Below are 25980 nucleotides of genomic sequence, written 5' to 3'. Positions count from 1 at the left end.
ATCAAATTCTCTTTGGGCAAGCCATGAAATTGGTTATTGACCCAGAGCAAACTGTGGAATCGACAGGGGAAAACCCAACGGGGACTCACGAGCACTGGCAATGGCTGAAGCAGCTGCAGAAAAATAAAACCACCCTACAGTACAGGGTGAATCAAGCTATTGAGCTAATAAACACAAAAACTGGACCAGCAAAAAGCTGGGGATTCTCAATTATGGGAAGCAGGAGATCAGGTAATGTATTTGAAATTGGGCAAAAGGCATCACACACTGAAGTCAAAGTGGACTGGTCCCTACTCCATAGTTGATTTCCTCAGCCCTCTTCTTTATTGTATTAATAAGAATAGTAAACTGAAGGAGGTACATGTTTCACAGATTAAATTATTTGCTTAAATCAATACTAACTTACTCCCCTACATTTGGGATGGATTTGTAAAATCAGGAACCTTGGTAACAGTTATTGTGGAATATTGTCCAAAAGTCAAAAAATCACAGATATGGCTATTTCCAGATACTTGTGCATAAAAGTGTGGGGGTGGGGGTGGGGTATGTATTTATAAGAAATACACCAAGGTCCATGAAAAAACCTGCACTGTTCAAGGTCCAGACCACACCGGTAAAAGTTTTACTAAGCCCCCTTCTGGTAAACATGAAAATTTACATGGATTGGACACTGTTAAATGTTTCCAAAATATAGCCCAAATGTATACCTTATTCCCTTTCCATTCTTTCAGCATGGATAAGACCGCACCACCATTCCCCTCCCACTAGGGCCAAAAGCGGTCTTATGGATACAATGCTGGGAAGTTTTGGGGTGGGAGCGGGACTTACAAATTCTGTGAATTTAAAAGCAATTAAGAATAAATTAAGCTCTCTGTCCCAGCTACAGGACAGCCTAATACAAAAAGAGATACATGCTAATGTGGATCTAGTCAAGTAGGTCTTGGTAATTTAAAAGCTAGATGGAACATGTGACAATAGCTCAATGCTACCACCTGGTGGCTGCAAAAAAAAACAGGTTTCAGAGTAACAGCCGTGTTAGTCTGTATTCGCAAAAAGGGCCACGGCATGCATCCGATGAAGTGAGCTGTAGCTCACGAAAGCTCATGCTCAAATAAATTGGTTAGTCTCTAAGGTGCCACAAGTACTCCTTTTCTTTTTGCAAAAAAAAAAACAGATGAAAATGTAAAACCATACTGCTATAGTCATGGAATGTACTGAAATGCAAATACTTGCTTTGTCCACCTTGAAACACAAAATGTTTTGGGTCATATCGGGAAACACTAAGGTTTTAATACACTTGTTAAAGCAAAAAAAAAAAAGGTCATTGTTTGATATTTATCAATATGAGAGGATGCAGTAAGTTTCCAGCATGGTAAAACCAGATCTTTTAATTGGAGAAATTGTTGTCAGAATTGCACATCAACAGTCTCTGGAAGCAAAGCTATAAAAAGTCAGCCCACTCCCCATATTGCACATGGGATCTTTCTGGTTACCCTGGATCTCAAGCCAGTGGGCTGGGGAGGGAGGAAAGCTATTGGACACCCAAGGTTGCACCGAATGGACTCCTCAAAAGTGGGTATGCTTGTCCTTACCTGTTGCTCCAGAGCCCTGTAGCAAAGATATATCACTAGGATCTTGTATGTGGAATAAATTAAATAATAAAACCAAAGTACTGTATAATGGGCAATGTGTATGTGTTAATTCCTGGGAAGAGATGTTTTGGAGGAATGAAAGTGTTAGCAACCCACCAGTAAACAAATGTAAATGCAATGTAAGTACTGTGTTTACCAATAACCACACTTACTATTTGCCACAGCCAGAAAAATCCCAGTTTACTGTAAGCACCGATTTAGCCGAGTTCCCTGTCAATCTTGGCATTGAATGGCAGGAATTCACCAATTACCCGTTAAAAGGTAAAAAGGTAACAGTTCCTAGAACAAACAAAAGGCAATGTGGGAAACCGAACCATCCATAGTATGCATGAAAAAGGGGATATGTTCAAAACTACCAATGCACAAAAGCAAATAACGGCTTATCATTGGTATGACATATTTTCCGGATGGTCCCCCACAACTACTGGCATACTATCTGTAATGTTACACCCCCTACTAATTGTTTTGGTTTTAAATTGTATTTGTATAATTGGAATATATCAAATGTGCTGTTAAATAAAAAAAAAGTATGTAAAGCTAGAGCCAGGGGCCCAAATCGTCTCCCAGTATTTTCGATTGTGCAAATTAAATAAAAAGTGACACTGGCGATTAATAATCTTAGTGTCAAAAGGGGGATTATGATGAATGAAAATAATGATTAATATATTTTATGCTGTTACTGTGAAAATTAGGGGAAAGTATGGCCCAGTACAGACCCCAGATTTGACTTGTATTATTAGAAAGAAATATGTCCCTCAGCCTGTTCTTTCAGCCTGCTGAGTTTGTCCTAATTGAAGCAGGCCTGTCAATTTGCAAGGTCTGTGTTAATTGCAGGAAAATATCCTGAGACAAAGAGTCTGCTCTAAAGTAATAAGATAACATTAGGACAACTGCTATTACAACTTTGTTCTCCAGAACTCAGAAAAAAGTTTTGATAATCCCACTAGCCATCACCTTCAGCCCCCAACTAAAACCTCTCCAACGCCTCATCAAGGATCTACAACCTATCCTGAAGGACTACCCATCACTCTCACAGATCTTGGGAGACAGGCCAGTCCTTGCTTGCAGACAGCCCCCCAACCTGAAGCAAATACTCACCAGAAACCACACACCACACAATAGAACCACTAACCCCGGAACCTATCCTTGCAACAAAGCCCGTTGCCAACTGTGTCCACATATCTATTCAGGGGACACCATCATAGGGCCTAATCACATCAGCCACACTATCAGAGGCTCGTTCACCTGCACATCTACCAATGTGATATATGCCATCATGTGCCAGCAATGCCTCTCTGCCATGTACATTGGCCAAACTGGACATAGAATCATAGAATCATAGAATATCAGGGTTGGAAGGGACCCCAGAAGGTCATCTAGTCCAACCCCCTGCTCGAAGCAGGACCAATTCCCAGTTAAATCATCCCAGCCAGGGCTTTGTCAAGCCTGACCTTAAAAACCTCTAAGGAAGGAGATTCTACCACCTCCCTAGGTAACGCATTCCAGTGTTTCACCACCCTCTTAGTGAAAAAGTTTTTCCTAATATCCAATCTAAACCTCCCCCACTGCAACTTGAGACCATTACTCCTCGTTCTGTCATCTGCTACCATTGAGAACAGTCTAGAGCCATCCTCTTTGGAACCCCCTTTCAGGTAGTTGAAAGCAGCTATCAAATCCCCCCTCATTCTTCTCTTCTGCAGGCTAAACAATCCCAGCTCCCTCAGCCTCTCCTCATAAGTCATGTGTTCCAGACCCCTAATAATTTTTGTTGCCCTTCGCTGGACTCTCTCCAATTTATCCACGTCCTTCTTGTAGTGTGGGGCCCAAAACTGGACACAGTACTCCAGATGAGGCCTCACCAATGTCGAATAGAGGGGAACAATCACGTCCCTCAATCTGCTCGCTATGCCCCTACTTATACATCCCAAAATGCCATTGGCCTTCTTGGCAACAAGGGCACACTGCTGACTCATATCCAGCTTCTTGTCCACTGTCACCCCTAGGTCCTTTTCCGCAGAACTGCTGCCTAGCCATTCGGTCCCTAGTCTGTAGCTGTGCATTGGGTTCTTCCGTCCTAAGTGCAGGACCCTGCACTTATCGTTATTGAACCTCATCAGATTCCTTTTGGCCCAATCCTCCAATTTGTCTAGGTCCTTCTGTATCCTATCCCTCCCCTCCAGCGTATCTACCACTCCTCCCAGTTTAGATTCATCCGCAAATTTGCTGAGAGTGCAATCCACACCATCCTCCAGATCATTTATGAAGATATTGAACAAAACCGGCCCCAGGACCGACCCTTGGGGCACTCCACTTGATACCGGCTGCCAACTAGACATGGAGCCATTGATCACTACCTGTTGAGCCCGACAATCTAGCCAGCTTTCTACCCACCTTATAGTGCATTCATCCAGCCCATACTTCCTTAACTTGCTGACAAGAATACTGTGGGAGACCGTGTCAAAAGCTTTGCTAAAGTCAAGAAACAATACATCCACTGCTTTCCCTTCATCCACAGAACCAGTAATCTCATCATAAAAGGCGATTAGATTAGTCAGGCATGACCTTCCCTTGGTGAATCCATGCTGGCTGTTCCTGATCACTTTCCTCTCATGCAAGTGCTTCAGGATTGATTCTTTGAGGACCTGCTCCATGATTTTTCCAGGGACTGAGGTGAGGCTGACTGGCCTGTAGTTCCCAGGATCCTCCTTCTTCCCTTTTTTAAAGATTGGCACTATATTAGCCTTTTTCCAGTCATCCGGGACTTCCCCGGTTCGCCACGAGTTTTCAAAGATAATGGCCAATGGCTCTGCAATCACAGCCGCCAATTCCTTCAGCACTCTCGGATGCAACTCGTCCGGCCCCATGGACTTGTGCACGTCCAGCTTTTCTAAATAGTCCCTAACCACCTCTATCTCTACAGAGGGCTGGCCATCTCTTCCCCATTTTGTGATGCCCAGCACAGCAGTCTGGGAGCTGACCTTGTTAGTGAAAACAGAGGCAAAAAAAGCATTGAGTACATTAGCTTTTTCCACATCCTCTGTCACTAGGTTGCCTCCCTCATTCAGTAAGGGGCCCACACTTTCCTTGGCTTTCTTCTTGTTGCCAACATACCTGAAGAAACCCTTCTTGTTACTCTTAACATCTCTGGCTAGCTGCAGCTCCAGGTGCGATTTGGCCCTCCTGATATCATTCCTACATGCCCGAGCAATATTTTTATACTCTTCCCTGGTCATATGTCCAACCTTACACTTCTTGTAAGCTTCTTTTTTATGTTTAAGATCCGCTAGGATTTCACCATTAAGCCAAGCTGGTCGCCTGCCATATTTACTATTCTTTCGACTCATCGGAATGGTTTGTCCCTGTAACCTCAACAGGGATTCCTTGAAATACAGCCAGCTCTCCTGGACTCCTTTCCCCTTCAAGTTAGTCCCCCAGAGGATCATAGAATCATAGAATATCAGGGTTGGAAGGGACCCCAGAATCCTAGGGATCCTGGGCCATCCATTCCCTGAGGGAGTCGAAGTCTGCTTTTCTGAAGTCCAGGGTCCGTATCCTGCTGCTTACCTTTCTTCCCTGCGTCAGGATCCTGAACTCAACCAACTCATGGTCACTGCCTCCCAGATTCCCATCCACTTTTGCTTCCCCCACTAATTCTACCCGGTTTGTGAGTAGCAGGTCAAGAAAAGCGCCCCCCCCTAGTTGGCTCCTCTAGCACTTGCGCCAGGAAATTGTCCCCTACGCTTTCCAAAAACTTCCTGGATTGTCTATGCACCGCTGTATTGCTCTCCCAGCAGATATCAGGAAAATTTAAGTCACCCATGAGAATCAGGGCATGCGATCTAGTAGCTTCCGTGAGCTGCCGGAAGAAAGCCTCATCTACCTCATCCCCCTGGTCCGGTGGTCTATAGCAGACTCCCACCACTACATAGACAGTCTCTATGTAAAAGAATAAATGGACACAAATCAGATGTCAAGAATTATAACATTCAAAAACCAGTCGGAGAACACTTCAATCTCTCTGGTCACTCGATTACAGACCTAAAAGTGGCAATTCTTCAACAAAAAAACTTCAAAAACAGACTCCAAGGAGAGACTGCTGAATTGAAATTAATTTGCAAACTGGATACAATTAACTTAGTCTTGAATAGAGACTGGGAGTGGATGGGTCATTACACAAAGTAAAACTATTTCCCCATGTTTATTTCCCCCCCCCCCCGCTCCACCCCCCACTGTTCCTCAGACATTCTTGTCAACTGCTGGAAATGACTCACCTTGATTATCACTACAAAAGGTTTTCCCCCCCCCCGCTCTCCTGCTGGTAATAGCTCACCTTAAGTGATCACTCTGGTTACAGTGTGTATGGTAACACCTAGTGTTTCATGTTCTCTATGTATATAGATCTCCCCACTGTATTTTCCACTGAATGCATCCGATGAAGTGAGCTGTAGTTCACGAAAGCTTATGCTCATATAAATTTGTTAGTCTCTAAGGTGCCACAAATACTCCTGTTCTTTTTGCGAATACAGACTAACACGGCTGCTACTCTGAAACCACTCTCTTACTATTATCTTGCTTGTTTTCTTCCCATACGTGACAAATGGTATGAATGGATTTATTGAAGTCTGTCATGCCCCAATGATTTTAGAATGGTTATGTTAAAAAATAAATAGGTAATAAAATGTAGATGTAATAAAAAACATGTTAAAGAAAATAGAGAGTGATTGCGGATGGATGTTTAATGAATAATAAAGGGTTGAAGTGCCAGCCTTAAAATAAAAATAAAAAAACTACCCAGGACCATTTGGCCGAAGAATGAGCTGGGTAAGATAGTCCGATAACCCCAAGGGCACACCGGAATTCACCCACGACCGCCCCAAGGACGGGGGCCGAAGAGCCAAAGAACAAATAACAACAAGCTATCTGCGTGATTGACTACCACTTCTAATGTAAGAACAGTGATTAATTATCACTTCAAACATGAGAATAGCATGTTGAAGCAAACCCTATAGACTTGTATGAGGATAAATCCTTATAAAATCAGGCCCTGAAGACTGAGAACTTTGAGTCTGGTTCTCCAACCAATTTCCAGGAGCATCGGATGTGCATCTGATAAGGCCCTGCTCCATCCTCGTGTCCAGGCCACCTGGCCAGTGACTTGGCACAAGCAACTCCTAGGCTGGGAACTATAACAACCTTGCAGAATTTGTGTGTGTGTGTATGAATGTGTGAGTGAATGGAATGTTATAGCTATGACTGACTGCTTCCTCTAACTCTTTTTGTATTCACAATAAAAACAGCGTATTGCCTTATCCCCTTTAATAAGATCCTGCTGGTTTTTATTTTCTTGGTATAACAAGATTCCAAAGATTTCACAAATTAAGCCAACTCAGGCCGGGCCAGTATTCCGCTGGGAAACCTACACAGAACAACGATTAGCTGGTAGAAGTGTTCGGAGGTGATTCAGTGTGCAGCACTTTTTCCTCTGAGCCAGAAACAAGTGCCCCAGGGTGGTGGTTAAGGGCACTGTTCTGCTGGAGGAGGCCAACTTTTGGACAAGCAATAATAAGAGATGCTGATGTCTTGCAGTCATTAAAGATCCCACTGCATGGTTTTATAAAGGGGTTTTAAACACAGCATTCTGGCCCACTTCTCATTGGCAAATGATGCTCTTCTTATCTTAAATTTCCCCTGTATTTGCAATTGCACACAGCATTCTTTTTTGCTTCCTTCCTAACCATTGTGTAGTGTTGCTGTACTAGGCTGTTGATTTAGGGAGAGTTCCTTTGGTGTATTTGATGTTAAGTTAGAAGATAAATCAACAGTGACGTGGAAGAAGAAACCAAAGCATGTTATTCCCGGTCCACCTCATGCCTGAACCTGCCTCTTCCATTTCTCACGCATTCCCTATATGCTGGAAGCTGAGGTAGGCAGATCCCCATTTACATGTCTTCTCCCTTATCATACCTACTGCATTAGTATCTTAGCTCCCTTGTGTGTGTCAGCTAGACACATTCAAATTTGGCTCTCCCTGCCTGTCCATGTAGGAAGGGCCTGCCAAGCAGGTGGACTGTGGGAGCCCAATTTGAATTTTGTAGCTGGCACAAGGGATGGCTGATAACAGACGGCCCATCAGTGAGATATGCTAATGTCATGGGGCGCAGGGCGGGAGTCAGACTTAGTACCGCATGGCATTTTGACTAACAAACTACAATGGTACAAAGTTAACATGACACATTAAATGGATTAAAAACTGCCTGATAGGTCTAAAAATGTAATAGTAAATTGGTAATTATCACTGAGCGGGTGTGTTTCTAGTCAGGTCCCACAGGGATAGATGTTTGGCCCTACACTATTTAACATTTTTACGGATGAGCTGGAAGAAAACATAAAATAATTACTGGTAAAGTTTGCAGAAGACACAAAGATTGGCGGAGAGGTAAATAATGAAGAGAGTAAGTCACTGATACAGAGCAATCTGGATTGTTTGGTAAACTGGGCTCAAGCAAAGAATATGTTTCAAAACAGCCAAATGTAAGGCCATACATGCATCTATCAACAAAGAATGTAATTCTAATGTACTTTACAAACACTAATTAATTAGACCACTCAACACTCCTGTGTGGTAGCTAAGTACAGTTATTATTGTGTGGATGGACAAAATGAGGCACAAAAACGTTCAGTGATTTGCTCAAGGCCATCCAGCAAGTGACTCTGAATAAGATTTGGGGGTACTGGCGGATAATCAGCTGAACCTGAGCCACCAGTGCAACACTGTGACCAAACAGCGAATGTGACCCTCAGATGCATAAACTGGGGAATCTTGAGTAGCAGCAGAGAGGTTATTTTAACTCTATATTTGGCACTGGTGCGACTGTTGCTGTAATCCTGTGTCCAGTTCTGGGGCCCACAATTCAAGCTTGGTGATAAATTGGAGAGGGTTCAGAGGAGAGCCACGAGATGATTAAAGGATTAGAAAATGCACCTGATAGTGATAGACTCAAAGAGCTCCACCGATTTAGCATAGCAAAGAGAAGGTTAAGGGGTGATATGATCACAGTTTATAGTTGCATGAGGAACAGAAAGTTGAAGTTGAAACTAGGCAATAATTCAGACTAGAAATAACATTTATCAGTGAGGGTTATTAATCACTGGAACCACTTACCAAAGGCTGCGATGGTTTCTCCATCACTGGAAATATTTGAATTGACAATGTTTTTTCTGGAAGATTAGCTCTACTTCAGACACAGCCACTGGACTTGAAGCAGGAATTAATTCACAGAAGTTCTGTGGCCTGTGAGTGTTATGCAGGAGGTCAGACTGTTACCTGGGGTTCTTTCAACACAAAGCTCTTGGTAACTTTTACTCTGTGCGAGGTGGTGTCAGGAAATAAATCAAGGAAGGCACGGCTGTCCAACCGATAGATGGCTGGCACAAACAGGGCAACACAATAGTGTTTTCACTTAAAGCTAAACTTTACTTAGTCTCAAACACTTACACACGTCCGCAACAGGTTAGTAAAACACCCCCAACCCTCGATAATTACCGGAGCGGAGTGTGGCTCTCGAGTGGCACAGCGGCAGCCTTCCAGTGGCCAAATCTTCCATATAAGACTAGATGGTTACAATGGTTCCTTCTGGCCTTAAAATTCATGAATCATTATCTTCCAGCTTGCCAACTGAATTCTAGTTATGATGAGAATAAAATACAACAACAAAAAAGGCTGTGATACCTCCTAGACACATGCATTAACTTCCTAAGTGACCACAGATTTAATATTTGCAAAGTTGTCAAACGTCCCAACAATAACAATGTGGGTGAAACCAGACAATCACCATGCGCTCGAATGAACTCACACAGAAAAATGATAAAAAAAAGAAAAAAACACCCTAATCGTATCACCCCTAAGCGAGTACTTTTCACAAAGTGATCACTCCAGCTCTGACCTATCAATCCTTGTCCTCAAAGGAAACCTGCACAACACCTTCAAAAGATGAGCTTGGGAAATTAAATTCATAACTCTGCTAGACACTAAAAATCATAGTCTAAACATAGACACTGGTTTTGTCTCATTACAGTAATTTGGAACCCACTAACCCTCCTTTGTCCTGTGACTGCAGAGGGTGTTAATTGATCACTTCATTTTAAGTGGTTTCTTGCAACGTGTTAACCCCCTATGCTTCACAATCTGCCCCACCTTCATGAAGCTTGAAAGCATGTCTCTTTCAATCCACCAAAAGGCTGGTCCAATAAAAGATATTATCTCACCCACCTTTGCTGTCACATATTTAATATGGCAGAAAAGACCATCTCCCGGTTAAAATGCAGGATTTAGAACTATCATGGGTTCTCTTCCTGACTCTGCCATAGCTGTCCTGTGTGACATTGGCAAGTAATTTAGGCCAACAAAAGTGGCCACTAATTTTGAGTGCCTCCATGTTTTAGGTCCCCAACTTCAGAGACCTTGGGTCTGATTTTCAGAGGTGTGTTTAGGGCTGTGTGTGAACATGGTGGTCAGGGGTACATAGAGCTGTGTGTTGGGGTGGAGATGTTTTGGGCTGTGCAGTGTGGGGTACATATGGGGATGTAAGGATGTATACAGGTGGTGGTTGGGGTGTGTACAGGTGACTGTAGTTAGGGATTGTAGGGCTCTGGGGTATAAATAGGGTGTGTGTAGGGGGCTGTGTGGATGGGGTGGGGGTGTGCAGAGCTGTGTGAGCAGGGCATGTAGGGCTATACATAAGAGATGTATAGTGGTACTGGATATAGATAGTGGGGGTATAGGTGTACGTGTCTAGGTGGTGGTTGGGGTGTGTATGTAGAGGCAGAGGTGATTGCTGTGGAGGGTGCATCTGGCTAGTGTGGCTGTTGGGGTGGTTACGGTGTGTAGGGCTGTGAGTGAAGGGATATGAGATATAGATGTGGGAGAAGGTTATTTTGGTATGTAGGGCTATGGGGTGGTGTAACAGGACAGGAGTCATAGGGTGTGTAGTGATATATGGAGTATACAGAGCTGTGTGTGCAGGTGGTGGTTGGGGCATGCAGGTCTGTGTACAAGTGGTGTGAGGTATAGATAGTGGTTGGTTAGTACTGAGTGCAGTAGTTGGGGTATAGGCAGGTGGGTGTGCAGGAAAGGGCTGAGTGCAGGTTTGGGTATAGGTGAGGGGAAGGGAGTGGGGTGAAGGTAGGAATGTGCATTAAGGGGCTGTGTGCAGGAGGAGTGTAACTTGGGGTGCAGGCAAGGGCTCTGCACCAGGAAGGGTGTAGCTCAGGGATGTAGCTAGGGACTGTGCACTGGGAGAGGTGTAGCTCAGCGGTGTAGCTAGGGGCTGTGTGCAGGAGGAGTTTGTAGCTAAGGGTACAGGGAAGGGCTGCGGAAAGGGACAGGTAGCTAGGGACTGTTCACCAGGAGGGGTATAGCTGGGGTGCAGGAGGAAGGGTGTAACTGGGGTGCAGGGAGGGGTTGTGCATGGGAGGTGTAGCCCAGGTGCAGGGAGGGGTAGCTAGGGGCTGTGCACCGGGAGGGGTGTAGGAAGGGGTAGCTAAGGTCTGTTGACTGGGAGTGGTGTAGCCAGGTGCAGGGAGGGGCTGTGTGAGGGAAAGGGTAGCTAGCAGCTGTGCACAGGAGGGGTGTAGCTGGGGTACAGGGAGGGGTAGCTAGGGGTGGTGCACCAAGAGGGGTGTAGCAGGTACAGGGAGGGTTAGTTAGGGGCTGTGTACTGGGAGGGGGTAGCCAGGGGCAGGGAGGGGCTGTGCACTGGAGGGGTGTAGCTGAGGTGCAGGGAGGAGTACCTGGGGGCTGTGCACTGGAGGGGTGTAGCTGGGGTACAGGGAGCAGTAGCTAGGGGCTGTGCATGGGAGGGGTGTAGCCCGGTGCAGGGAGGGGTAGCCGGGGGCTGTGCACGGGAGGGATGTAGCCGGGGGCAGGGAGGGGTAGCCGGGGGCTGTGTACCTGGAGGGGTGTAGCCGGGGGCTGTACACGGAAGGGCTGTAGCCGGGGGCACAGAGGGCTAACTAGGGGCTGTGTAGCTGGGGGCCGTGCACGGGAGGGGTGTAGCCGGGGGCAGGGAGGGGTAGCCGGGGGCTGTGTACCTGGAGGGGTGTAGCCGGGGGCTGTACACGGAAGGGCTGTAGCCGGGGGCACGGAGGGCTAACTAGGGGCTGTGTAGCTGGGGGCCGTGCACGGGAGGGGTGTAGCCGGGGGCAGGGAGGGGTAACTAGGGGCCGTGCACGGGAGGGGTGTAGCCGGGGGCAGGGAGGGGTAGCCGGGGGCTGTGTACCTGGAGGGGTGTAGCCGGGGGCTGTACACGGAAGGGCTGTAGCCGGGGGCACGGAGGGCTAACTAGGGGCTGTGTAGCTGGGGGCCGTGCACGGGAGGGGTGTAGCCGGGGGCAGGGAGGGGTAGCCGGGGGCTGTGTACCTGGAGGGGTGTAGCCGGGGGCTGTACATGGAAGGGCTGTAGCCGGGGGCACGGAGGGCTAACTAGGGGCTGTGTAGCTGGGGGCCGTGCACGGGAGGGGTGTAGCCGGGGGCAGGGAGGGGTAACTAGGGGCCGTGCACGGGAGGGGTGTAGCCGGGGGCAGGGAGGGGTAGCTGGGGGCTGTGTACCTGGAGGGGTGTAGCCGGGGGCTGTACACGGAAGGGCTGTAGCCGGGGGCACGGAGGGCTAACTAGGGGCTGTGTAGCTGGGGGCCGTGCACGGGAGGGGTGTAGCCGGGGGCAGGGAGGGGCTTTGGTCGAGGGGGCGGTGCTGCTGCTGCAGCAGCGGGGCCCGGAGCTCATTTCCCCCGCCGGCGCAGGCGGGCAGCTCGGCTCCTCGTGGCTGCGCGCTCCGGCCGGGCCATGCCGTCCTACACCGTCACCGTGGCCACCGGCACCCAGTGGTTCGCGGGCACCGACGACTACATCTACGTGAGCCTGGAGGGCACCGCGGGCTGCAGCGAGAGGCACCTGCTGGACAAGCCCTTCTACAACGACTTCGAGCGGGGCGCGGTGAGTGCGCAGCCGGCCGGCCCCGCGCCGCACCCCTTTGCCCGGCCAGGCCCGTGCCCCCCGCCTCCGGCCAGTCCAGCGCTGCGTCCCGCTGCCCCCCGCCCCCCGCTCTCCTCTCCAGTTCCCGCGCCGCGCCCCCTTCGCTTCCCCCGCGCACAGCCCCCTGTCCCTTGGGGCAGTCCCCTCCCTGTGACTGTGCCCGCTGCACACAGCCCAAGCCCTGCACCCCCTTTTCCATACCCACTTCTCCCAGTCCAGCCCCAGCTCTGTGCCCCCTGCCCTGGGACGGCGGCCTCCCCGGCTCTGAGACGCCCACCTCTTAGGACTGCGTCCCCAGCTCTGTCTCCTGGCCATGGGATAGCATCCTGTGGGTGCTCCAGCTCTCAGGACAGCGGAGGGCATTTTACCTGTTAATGCCCTTTTCCCCATCTCTTGAAGCAGCTGTAAAGGGGGCTTAGGAACCCTCCACTGCCTCTTCTTCTCTCTGTCCCACTACTTCCTTCAGGAATGGGATGTGAGCACCTGCACTCCATCACTCTTTTATCCTTCCCCAGTGCTGCCCCCTTGGTAGGGTCAGAACCATGGCGGGCCTCTGCATCTACCTTTGTCTTGGTGCTGTCGGCAGGAAGGGGACTGGGACATGGGGGCGGGGGGTGCTATGCCCCTACCCTGACACTCCATCCCCCCCTAAACCCGTTCACCCTTCCCACCCGTATGATCTAGAGCAGAGAAGGCACCGGCATCCTACCTGCTGCCCACACCAGCAGGGCTGGGATCTGACTGAGTCAGGAGGTCTCTGAGATGGGATTTGGAGTGAAGGGTGACACGGGCTAGTTCTTGGCGTACCTGGTGCTGCAATGCAGGGAAAGATCTGCTCCTAGGTCACTAAAGCAGATGAAGGGGCATGATGTTTCCTTGCCCTTCTGGATAAGATTCTCAAGTTGAATAATGGACATGGTTTATTGCCCCATGGGAACTGCTTCTAATAATGTCTCCTGAACCAGCAAACCCAAGAATCTAACGTGGTTCCCTTTGCCTGTGACAGGGCTTAGCAGAGAGGATTGAGAGTCAGGACTCCTGCATCCTGTGTCCTCTTCTGCCATGGGTGCTAGACATGATAAGTGAGTCACTCTGCCTCAGTTTCCCCAGTCTGTAAAAGGTGTCATCATGCCTCACTGGAGTGTTGTGGTGATTGATTTGTTAAGATTTGCAAAGTGCTTTGAGAGCCTACATGGAAAGTTAAAGTATTACCTTGCCATTTGGAATACAAGAAAAGCACAAAGAGATAATGCACGATCTTTCATCCATTGGTAAGTTTTGTGCTATGACTTTAGCATTAATTGAACATATTTTAAGTGGCTCTCCAGAAAAAAATGTTTTCTGGATGCGTATTATTTACTCAAGAGAGGTACCAGAGCTATGTCTTGAACAGCCAGCATAATTCCAACAGATTATTTAATTGGCTGAACAATACACAAACTGTCTAATTTCTTATTTGGCCCATCTAAATATGAAATTAGATAACTATCAAGCCTCTAGGTTCTCAAACTTCATTGCACCACGACGCCATTCTGAGAACAAAAATTACTTCACGACTCCCCGGGGGGGACACTGAAACCTGAGCCCATGCAAACCCCACTGCCCAGGGTGAGGGGGGACAAAGCCTGAGCCCCACCGCTCTGGGCATGGGAACCAAACCTGAAGCTCAAGGGCTTCAGCACCAGGCAGGGGGCCTGCAACCTGAGCCCCGCTGTCCAGGGCTGAAGCCCTCAGGCTTTGGCTTCGGCCCTGGGCAGTGGGGCTTGGGCTTCAGCCCCGGGCCCCAGCAAGTCTAAGCCAGCCCGGGCGACCCCATTCACAGTTTGAGAACCGCTGCTCTAGACCAAGACAAGGGAGCTACGTGCTAAGGGAGATGTTTGAGATGCCATAAATGGAACTAGGAGAACAGTACAGGGATATCACACACACTAGGTGCTAGGAAAATGAGGGACTGAAGAACTGGACTGATATACTTTGTATCCCTAATTTCTACAATTCTGTGAGAGTCCTATTCTGCCCTTATCCTTGTCTGGCTGGTCACACCTCAGCATCCATGCTGTTGGCTTATTTATTTATTTTAAAAGTCCCTATTGTGTTTCATAATAGTAGGCTTCAGTATCTGTTCTGCATCCTGTAGTGCGGAAATACTAGACTTAGGGCCTGTCTACACTTGAAATGCTACAGTGGTGCAGCTGCCATGTAGACACGATGGGAGTCTCCCATTGGTGTAGTTAATCCACCTCCCTGAAAATGAGGGAGGAATTCTTCCATCAACCTACCACTGTCTACACCGGTGATTAGGTTGGCTTACCTGTGTCGCTCAGTGAGGTTGACCAAACTTTTTAGTGTAGACCTGGTGTTAGGCAAGGCACTTTTGAAAATTGTACCCCATGTGATTTAGGAGCTTAAGTCACATTTTCAGGAGTGACATGGGCACATAGCAGCTCAGGTCTCATAGAAAGTCAGTGGAACTTAGGTGTTTTTGAAAATGTTACCTTTAGTAGCTGCAGTCACATTGACTTTCAATGAGACTAGGCTCCTAAATTCCTGGGCCCCTTTTTAAAATGAGACTTAGGCACTTTAGAAAATTGTACCTTTTGTCCTATATTTTATATCACATACTCATTTCGGTAGGTCGTAAATTTCCTGGGGCAGAGGCTGCCTCTTTACCACATGTCTGTCTAGCACCCAGCAGAGTGGCTCTCTGTTGTACGCTTCTGGTTACTACTGAAAAAACTTACTTTCCATACGTATTTACTATCTCAAACTGTTTTAAATGGTTCATTTAACACTATCTGTTTGCTGCCATTTTTACAGCATGCATTTACTACGTGCTATATTAGAGTAAATATAAACCTATGTTCCTATAGGCAACTATATTGGCAGATCTTTGAATACAATGTGCTCAGGTTTTGTGGTTAAAGTCTACATTATAATGTAGAATACTGTATATCTGTCTAGGCACGTGCTGTTAGGCATGAGAAGCACTGTCGCAAAGGCAGCAACACTTATTAGACCTGTTACTCATACAGTAGTGGAAAATTTAAAAAGACACACAGAACAAAAATAAAACTGAACTGACACAAAGTCTCTCTGTATGTTATGCTTTTCAGTGCAACTGGTGACAGGTCAATTGTTTGCATTATCCTGACACTTGCTTCCTCTGAATTCATTCAAATCATGGTTATTGTTGGGTATAATAAACGAAGTCTTGGACAAATTCTGTGTAAGAGATTTGCATATCAAATGTTCCAAGAGGGAGGAGATATGGAAAGCGCAAAGAGACTTGTACAATGAAAGCCCTGATTCTGTTATTCCTGGGACTTACTCTGAGTATTGGATACAAACTATTTAGAAGCTGGTTTTTTATCAAGTTATTTTTGAGTAAGTTCCTGTTGGTGTCATAGTGAATGTTGCATAGCACTTCGCAGTTCCCCATTTTCTTCTGATTTCCCATTTAAGCCCTGTCTGTTTGCTGTCATTAAAAGAAACCCATCTTGCAAGTACTTCCAGAGAAGAAATCCATCTTTTCAATTTCAAATTTGTATTTGGGGCGGATTTATCTGTGTCCTTCTTAATGCCTTGGAAAGATCCGCTCCTTAATCCAGAGCAGAGAATTAGAACAGCCGACTACAGACTGCACCTCAGCAACTCATTCCAGGTTTTGCGGGAGAACTAGTTGCTTGGACAGGCTACTTTGGGGGCTTAGTTTCAAGTTTATTTTCAGCCATGTCTGATAGATCCAATAAAATGTTAGTTCTGTACTTTCATTCTGAGCTTTTCTGTATAAAGGCTTCCAGTTCCCTGGCTCACAACACTGTCACCAATACAAACTGGCTGAGAATGACAGCCCCAGCCTGCACAAGAGGAGTAATTGCCATATCACATTTCTGGCCATCTCTGCCACCTCCTAACATCCAATTATGAGACACAAAGGAGGGTAATTTTCAAAGAGTACAGCAGGTAAGGCTGCAAAACAATTCTAAAGTCTTGCAGACAATGTCCAGATGTGCAGTTAACGTGCCAGGTTCACCTAAAAATATTGTTAGCTTTCGCATCCCAGTTTTGTGCAACTACCGTATTGCCATCTAGCTGGGCAAGTCAGATTTTTGAAAGGTTCCTTGGTTAAGCTCAGTGCTTGTGATTGCAATGCGATCATTGTCCCATCTGTAAAGTTTACCCAAAGTGCATACAAAGAGTTCACTGGGTATATGCACAAGTAACAATGTGGAGAGAAACTTTGAAAGTTCAAAGGGCTTGTCATTTTTTAGCCCCAAACGTTAAAAAATGAGACCACTACCTTACTGGGATGTAGGCCAACAATATAGTTAACGTTTTGCTAGGGTGTATGAATGAAGGCTGAAGGAGGAAGAATAAGAGACCTGAAGAAGAAATGATTGAGAGGGAGAATGATAGGAAGCGAGAAGAGAAAGAAGCAGATGGCAGAATTGGGCAAACATGCACGTTTTCAACATTGAGCACGTGGTTTCTGGGGAGGCAATGGAACTACTCCATGTGCTTAAAGTGAAGCACACATCTGCTTGCAGAATTGGGGCCCAAATCAAGATTTACTCGTTTGTGAGATGTGGTGGGTCTACAATAAGAAGTTATCTTGAAAGGTATATATTAGCTCTGGTTTGACATACTTGAAATATATGGCTAATATATTTGGAGGAGCAACTATTTCAAAGCACTAACCATGTACCTGTAGAAAACTATTGTAGATACATCAGGATGGATAAAAAGGGATGATCTAAAATAAATCATTTTTAAATTTAAATGGGTCTTTATATTTTGTTTAAATTATACTAAGTTTTTTCTTTTTAAAAATAAACCTATTTAAAATGAAATCTGAATTTAATACAACTATGTTAAGGCCTACATTTATAATCACTTAAACTGTTTAAATAAAAAATAAATATGCTGAATCCACGAGTCTCTAACATAAACTTTGAGTTAAAGGCTGCTTTCTGTACAAAGAAAGAATCATCGAATCATGGAACCATAGGGTTAGAAGGGACCACAAGGGTCATCTAGTCTAACCCCCTGCCAAGATGCAGGAGTTATATCCGAACCATCCAAGACAGATGGCTGCCCAGCCTCCTTTTGACAGCCTCCAGTAAAGGAGCTTCCACAACCTCCTTAGGTAGTTTGTTCCATTGTCCTACTGTTCTTACAGTTAGGAAGTTTCTCCTGAGATTTAATCTAAATCTGATCTGGTGTACTGCAGTTTGAACCCATTGCCTTTTGTCCTGCCCTCTGTAGCAAGACAGAACTATTTTTCACCATGTTTTTTATGGCAGCCTTTCAACTATTTGAAGACCATTATCATATTTCCCCCCCCCCCCCCAACCTTAATCTCCTCTTTTCCAAACTAACCATACCCAGTTCCTTCAGCCTTTGCTCACATGGCTTGCACTCCATCCCTTTGATCATCCTTGTCACTTGCCTCTGGATCCTTTTCAGTTTCTCTTCATCCTCTCTATACAGCAGTGACCAAAACTGGACACAGTACTCCAGCTGAGGCCTAACCAGTGACGAGTAGAGCGGTACTATCACTTCCCATGACTTGCATGCTATGCCTCTGTTAATGCAACCCAAAACTGTATTTGCTTTTTTTGCAACAGCATCACATTGTTAACTCATGTTGAGGTTCTGGTCCACCATGACTCCTAGATCTTTCTCAGCAGTGCTGGTGACAAGCCAGTTTTCTCCCATTCTGTGTTTGTGCATTTGGCTTTTCTTCCCTAAGTGTAGCACCTTACCTTTGTTTTCTTGAATTTCATTTTGCTGTTTATAGCCCAGTTCTCCAGTTTATCAAGATCCCTCTGAATCTTAGCTCTGTCCTCCAAAGTGTTGGCAACTCCTGTCTAGCTTTGTGTCATCTTCAAACTTGATCAGTATGCTCTATACTTACATCTAGGTCAAACAAGTCCAGACCCAGAACATAGATCCCTGTAGAATCCCAGGTCACCTTCCAATCTGACATCATTCCATTAATAGTTACTTTTTGTTTGCGGTTGTTTTACCAATTATGTGTCCACTTAATCGTAGTTCTGCTGACCCCACATTTCTCCAGCTTACTTATCAGAATGTCATGTGGGACTGAGTCAAGAGCCTTGCTAAAGTCCAGATATAATATGTCCACCGCATTCCCCCTATGCAGCAAACCAGTTACCTTGTCAAAGAAGGAAATGAAGCTGGTTTGGCATGATTTGAGTTAGTAATCAGGGGGAAAATATCTAGCTATTGGGGGTTAAGCTTTATAAATATGGCAAAATAGGTCATGTACTGTATTAAGGGCTTGTTTTGTTTAATCAAAATAAATGTTATATGATATATTGTGCGTTTAATTAAATGCCATTTACCACCCTAATGCTGCTGGATGCAAATCTTGAGCAAAAAGTTAACTATCTAGTAAATGAGCAATATATCATTCACCATTTTCTAACATATTAAAACATACAATTAATAAGAATCTGAAAATATTAAGCTATATAATTGCTTAAATACATGTATATAGTTCTAGTGTACCTTCCTAGGTTGTAAAAAGATGTACCAAATCTAGGGTAAAGGATCTATTTAGTTGTAAATCAACATATTAATGATTCTATCGACCAATGAGAATGCACCTTTCTTTAGAAAATATCTTAAGTACAAATGGTAAAGTTGGTGATAATTGCTGATTTAAATCAGTTGGTAATTTAAATCCCAATTTAAATTGATTCACCCTGAGATACATTTTCAAAACATACATGAAAAGATGGAAAAAATTAAGGTCTGTTTAGGCAAACTGGGCAGCCTTTTTCTATTACTTGGACTTGTGAAATATAAATGTATTTTAGAGCTGTAGGTTTTCCATCAGCTGAATGAGTTTGTGGCAATTAATCAGTCGTGGTTATGTTATTTCGATTGTAACTGTTTGTTAGGTCTAATTGACATTGTTCTATAATACTTTAAATCTATGATTCATTTATTCTCTGTTTCATGTTGATAATGAAAGTAGATCAATTCCTGGCTTTGTCACAGACTTCTTGTTAGCGTCTGGAAATGCCACTTATTCTCTGTGTGCCTCAGTTCCCCACAATCCTTAAAATGGGGATAATAATGCTCTTTGCCACCCACACTTTGCCTGTCTTGTCCATTTGGACAGCAAGTTGCCTGCATGGGTATGTCTCCCTTTGAGCTGGACGGGTAGTTCCAGCTTAAGGAGACGTGCCCTTGTTGACTCTGAGTTAGTGGGCTAAAATTAGAGTGCAGCCATGGTGGCACGAGGGGCTAGCTGCCCCGTGTATATACCCATCTGAGATGGTAGGCATGTCCTCAGGGTGGCCAGTCCCACCCGCCACTCACAATGCCGTGGCTATGCTATTTTTAGCACACTAGCTTGATCAGAGCTGACACAGGTAAGTCTCCTCAAGGTGAAATTTACACCTCCAGCTTGAAGTGTGGACGTACCCTATTGTCTTTGTAGAGTGCCCAGTACAATGGGGCCCTGATCGCAACCGGGACCTCTTGGTGGCTGTGTAACACCAGCAGTAATGTTAAATATCAGTAGTAATAGTCATAATAAAAACCTCTTATTTGTACTCTTATGCTTACTTTTGTCAGAAGCTGGGAATGGGCGACAGGGGGTGGATCACTCGATGATTACCTGTTCTGTTCATTCCCTCTGGGGCACCTGGCATTGGCCACTGTTGGAAGACAGGATACTGGGCTAGATGGACCTTTGGTCTGATCCAGTGTGGCTGTTCTTATGTACTGAATGGTGCTGGGGGGCGGAGAGGAATTTCTTTATTTCCAAGCAGGGCACCAATGTGGGAAAGGAAAGGTGAAATTTTTATTAGCAAAACCCTACTTGGATTTATAAACTGAAACCTTTCTATTAGTTGCTGTGTTGCTTGAGCATGCCAGGTAGGTCTGTGGCTGATGAATGTGCCATGTACCTCCAGATACCCCTTGCCAAGTGCAGTTAAGGAGAACATGCCTACAGAACATGCTAATTAGTACACACCCACTGAGCGTGCCAAGAACATGACAGGTCCATTCACGTAGGACATACCAGTTGGCTGAGTCGGGTTCTTTCAGGTAGAACTGCTATACAGTTGTGTTTATTACGTTACATGATATCGGGAAAACATTCATGTATTTGAATTCCCTTTCATGATGTCTGTATAGCAGTAACCAAACTGGTGCCGGTGCAGACTGGTAAGTTCACATGGGTTGGAGATTGTCCTGTTGAACGTTAGTCGCCCTGGGCCACATTCTTCCAAATACCACAGAAACATGCTGAGATGGAAGAAGAAGAAGAAGATGTGTTTGTGCAGTTTCATGAAGCTGTTTATAGACATGAATGGGTCAAGCTGGAAATAGGCCGCCAAGCATTGGAAGCCATATTATAGAAACCGCTGTGCGTAGCATGGTCTGGACTTCAGAAAATTATCATGATATTGCAAAAGTACCCACTAGATGTGAAATACAGGCCCAGTCAGGAACTGCTTCTAGCAGATGTGCTTTCATGAGTGCCTATGGAGAAAACTGGGAGCTGCAGGAAGAGGAGCATGAAGTAGAAATGAGTCAAGCATTGTCATTTCTGACAAAAAAATTGAAAAGTGCAGAGGAGAAACATTTTGCAGCCTGGTACCTTCAGTTCCAAGATGTGACCCAGAATCCTTGGCACAGGTTGACCAATAAAGAAGAGAGGCCTTGTGTTGGTGTTGGAAGATGCAGGGATGCAGCTGTTTTTGAACTGAAAAGTGAGAAGGTTGAGTGGGAGATAAGCAAAGATCAGGAGGGCACTGGAAGGCAGCTGCTCTGGGAGGGTGGGACATGGTCTGGCTAGGAATACAGTGGAGGGGTGTCCTGCAATTTGCTACTGCCACAGCTGGGCACAAATTGTGGCTGTTTTAGGAGGATTCTTGTAGAGCTTGGAGGAGCCTTAAAGCGTGTTTCAATCTGCACATTAGTACTTATGGCAGGAGGTGGTAGAGTGGGGAATACGGAGTTAGACATTTATCAAATGAGTCAGTAATACAGGAATGCACTTGGTGATGTGGCTGCAAGGGCCATTTCTGTTCCACTGAGGAGATGTGGTCACTTATGGGGGGAAAATAACGGGCACAACTTACAGATCCTGGCCCCACTAAGCTCTGTGGCTAAACTCCCATTGACTTCAGTGAGAGCAGGATTGTGCCCACTGCCTGTTAAATACAAGTGGGTTTGAGCCTCCTCCTGAGGTGACCATTGACTTAAGCAGAGACACCTTGGGCCTGATTTTTGGACCTGCCATGCACTGCACCTTCTGTTGCCTTGGCTGGAGCGGTGAGGGCTCGGTGCTAGCTGAAAACCAGGGCCCCGGTATCTCAGAAATCAAGGCATCCAGTATCCATGTCCAGTTTTGAAAATTTGAGCCTCACTATCTAGCAGCTGTTGTATTTAGAGGTGCTGCAAGCTACGGATGCAGATCTGGATCCAAACTTCCCCCATAGATTGGGAGAGCTGGGTTTGGTTCGGGTCTAGCTCTAGTTCACATTTCTGTTTTTTTTTTTTTTTCTTTTTTGTAGCTTGCAGACTAGTGCATTCCCTGTTGCATTTATCTAAGCAGGATGGCTGCTGGCTGGCCTGTTGGGGAGCATACTGACTCATTCTCTCCAAACCAATGTATTTCTGTGCCCTATGGGAGACAGCGGTAGGTGGAGGTGACTCTAGCTGTGGACCATCTCCTGTTGGGTGCTCTCACAACCTACATACTGAACATGCACAGGCTATTTCCTGTATCTTTTGGACTTTGACCTCTTTGATGGGTAGGGACAGTCTTTATGTTCATCTTACACCAGGCCAGGCATGTCACTGGTGCTTAAATAATCATGATCAGTGCTTGCAGTTCCTCTACCATGTGCCTCAGAGTCAGGGCAGCCACCTACAGCCCCACCCTGGACACCTCAATGCCGCTGTCATCTTTTCCTCGCCTGAATGCCTAATTTAACTTAGCTATGTTTTCTCATTGGTGGAGATAATTCGTGTTCCTCAGACGCAGCAGCACATTCTTAGCTCATCTGGCTCTGGCCGCTGTCTGAGCCAGGACTTGCCCTCTAGCACCTCAGGAGTGAAGGAATAGTCAGACCTGTCTCGGAAACCTGCTCCAACAGGTCTTCTAAGAACCACTTCAGGGAAGCGCTTGAAAGCCAAGACAGTGTCACTGCCCTCTAGTGGGTTGGCTTAAAGGAGTTTTTAGTTGTGAGGGAGATTGTCAGGCGGGAAGGTGAAATGACTCAAGATTATAGCTTGGTTAAATTAGGCTGGGGATGTACAGCAGGAGGATAGGGAGGGGAAGTCATAACCAGATATTTGATGGTCTTCACGTCGAGAGTGGAACTGCTAGGATGGGAGCAGGAGGATAACTAGCAACAGTGGAATGCAATTAAGGAAAGGGAAAGTTAAGCTGAATATCAGGAGGCATTTCCTGTTGAAGAGATTTTTCACCCTGCAAAATGATCTCCAAAGAGAAGTGTTAAGAGTCCGATAACCAATTAAAACTTGATTGGGCAAAACACTTATGCATGAACTGGAGGGAACCATTTCGCATTGGTTGAAGGATGAACTAGAGGGCTTAAAACATTCTCTCTCATCTCTAAACTTTTGAGTCACTAGGGCCCTACCAAATTCATGGCCATGAAAAATGCGTCACGGACCATGAAAGCTGGTCTCCCCCATGAAATCTGGTCTTTTGTATGCTTTTACCATAAACTGTACAAATTTCATGAGGGAGACCAGCATTTCTCAGACTGGGAGTCCTGACCCAACAGGTGGCCACGGGCAGGGTTACAAGGTTATTTTAGGGGGCATCGCAGTATTGCCACCTTTACTTCTGCACTGCTGCCTTCAGAGCTCGGCAAGTGGAGAGTGGCGGCTGTTGGCCGAGGATCCAGCTCTGAGGCAGCAATGCAGAAGTAAGGGTGGCCATACCATACCAGGCCACCCTTACTTCTGCACTGCTGCTGGCGGCGGCGCTGCCTTCAGAACTGGGCTCCCGCCCAGCAGCCGCCGCTCTCCAGCTGCCCAGCTCTGAAGGCAGCGCCGCCGCCAGCAGCAGCACAGAAGTAAGGGTGGCAATACTGCAAACCCCCCTCCCTCCCAAACCCCTTTTTGGGTCAGGACCCCTACAATTACAACACTGTGAAATTTCAGAGTTAAATAACTGAAATCATGAAATTCATGATTTTTAAAATCCCATGACCATGAAATTGACCAAAATGGACCCTGAATTTGGTGGGGCCCTACTTATAGCTATGTGTGATTGGCAGCTGTTACTATCTTGTGGCTGCATGAAGTGGATTTTTGAGGAAGTTGGGGCTCTTAGCCCGGTTGCTTGTGGACAAATGTCCTCATTACAAAACAGCTATCGCAACTGGTATCCATACCATGTTTGTCTACATTTTCTTCACTTTTTTGACTTGATTTTTGTGACTTAGCCTTAACGTATAAAATAATGGGAGGGCTTGAGTCAAATGACCTCCTATTGACTGGAAGTGTTACTAAAAAAAGTGCCTGAAAAGAACAAGTTGTGTGGTTTTTAGCGGGGGAGGGCGGGGACGACAGAATGACAGGGCATATACATGCAGTATCATTTCAGACAGTACTAAACTCAGTGGAGGAAGAGGTGGAGTTCATGTCGGTTTCTAAGGTTACCGAAAATGTTCAAAACCACAAACCAGGGAAGTTTCATTTTGCAGCCACATCAAGCAATAAATTTAAACAGAGTGTGATTCCAAAACTGCCGAACAATTGGATTACCAGGCTTGTCTTCCTGGTAATGCTCTATCTTAACAAGAGCATAACTTCTTCTGAGGGGGTCATGGGAACAGATTGGGCTCTTGCTTCTAGTGTCATGATGGTCCTAGCCAGTTCAGCTTAGCTATGGCAAGGGGCCTATTGTCCTGCACCTTGTGCAGCTGCTTACACTAGTGCAAAGGGAGTGTAAGATGCTGCCATTCTGACTTGCCAAACACAAAAGAATCACTGTTTATCTCAGCTGAGCTATAAAAGCAAAGAGAGGCATTTCTAACGACTGGAATTCCAATAGTTCCTGGAGACTCTGAGATCAGAGCCCCAACATTCTAAGCACGGCACATACACAGAATAAGAGACAGTCCTCACCCTAAAGACTTTACCTTCTAAAGAGACGAGGCAGACAAGGGGTGGGAGAAAGGAAAGAGTGTTATCCCCATTTAACACCTGGAGAACTGAGGCACACAGACATTAAGTGACTTGCCCAAGGACCTGCACCAACTCTATAGCAGAGCTGTACAATGAACCCAGATCTGATTTCCAGTCAAGTGCCTTAATCTCCAAACCAACTGTTCTCTCAGTTTGCATGACTAGGTACAGAAGGGTGAACTCACTGCTGGAGCACCCCTGTGCAGCTGGACGTGGCCGCTGTCTGCTTTCTTGTGCCCCCTGCCGATGGCTCTGTGACAGTTGCCTCATCTCGTGACTCGGTCTGTCGGCTTATCACAATCACTCCTCCCCATCCCCGGGTAACAGAAAATCCAGCAAATACAAGTGTCCAATCCCTTTGTTTGGTCTGCTACTTTGATTCTGGGCCCAGTGGTCCGAACACCCTTTCTTAGGGCTTCTAGGAGTCTGTATCCCCTTCTCAGGGGCTTCACACCCCTTACCAGTTCCTGATGGCGAAGTCAGGCCTTCCCTCTATCCTAGACTCAGCCCAGGACAGGCAGTCAGGGATCATTCTGCCAGTCTCCTTGCTGCCACCTCCCTGGGCATCTTTCTACCAACCAAGCCTTTCCCTGGGCTCTCTCCTCACCCTGACAGAGTCTTCCTCTCTAGGTTGACCTTTCTTTCAGGGCTAGGACTTGCAGGGCTCTGCCCTGGAATCTCCTAACAAAATCACAAACCAAAAATATCAACTTAGACCAGCTTCTGCCCTCCTCAAGCTTGACTGGTCATCCCTCACATCTCCTCAGCCCCATTCCTCAACTGGACACCTCTTCGGCACACTGTCTGGAAGTCTAGATCCTGCACCTTTATCAGGGTTCCTCTCTGCTCTCCCTCCACCCCTGTGGCTGTTCCATGTCTCTCCTGGCCTCCTGCCAGACATCTCTACCTAGGAGAGGATCTCAGGTCTCGGTCTCACCCTGGGCTTCTCCTGAGTTCTCCATTCTCTCATCCCAGAGAGTGACTGCAGAGTTTCTCCCAACAGCCCCCATCTGCTCTAGACTTCCTGCCTTTATAATAACCACCCAGCTCCTCTCCCAGCTGGGACTCATCTTTAATTTAGCCT

At 46.2% G+C, this 25980-nt stretch overlaps 1 protein-coding gene across 1 annotated transcript in view; it reads left to right on the top strand.

The window, feature by feature from the left end:
* Positions 1-12428: 12428 nt before the first annotated feature.
* The window catches only part of ALOX5 (arachidonate 5-lipoxygenase), a 52706-nt gene continuing 39154 nt past the window's right edge, over positions 12429-25980 (top strand). Inside the window, exon 1 of the mRNA XM_073352987.1 lies at positions 12429-12641. Within this exon, the coding sequence (XP_073209088.1) occupies positions 12492-12641 (150 nt within the window). The 5' untranslated portion in view covers positions 12429-12491. The remainder of the gene's footprint in view (positions 12642-25980) is intronic.

Source organism: Lepidochelys kempii, chromosome 7, assembly GCF_965140265.1.
Source record: "Lepidochelys kempii isolate rLepKem1 chromosome 7, rLepKem1.hap2, whole genome shotgun sequence".
NCBI classification, from domain to species: domain Eukaryota; kingdom Metazoa; phylum Chordata; order Testudines; family Cheloniidae; genus Lepidochelys; species Lepidochelys kempii.
Note: the sequence above shows the minus strand (reverse complement) of the source record. Positions and strands in the feature narration are given on the sequence as shown.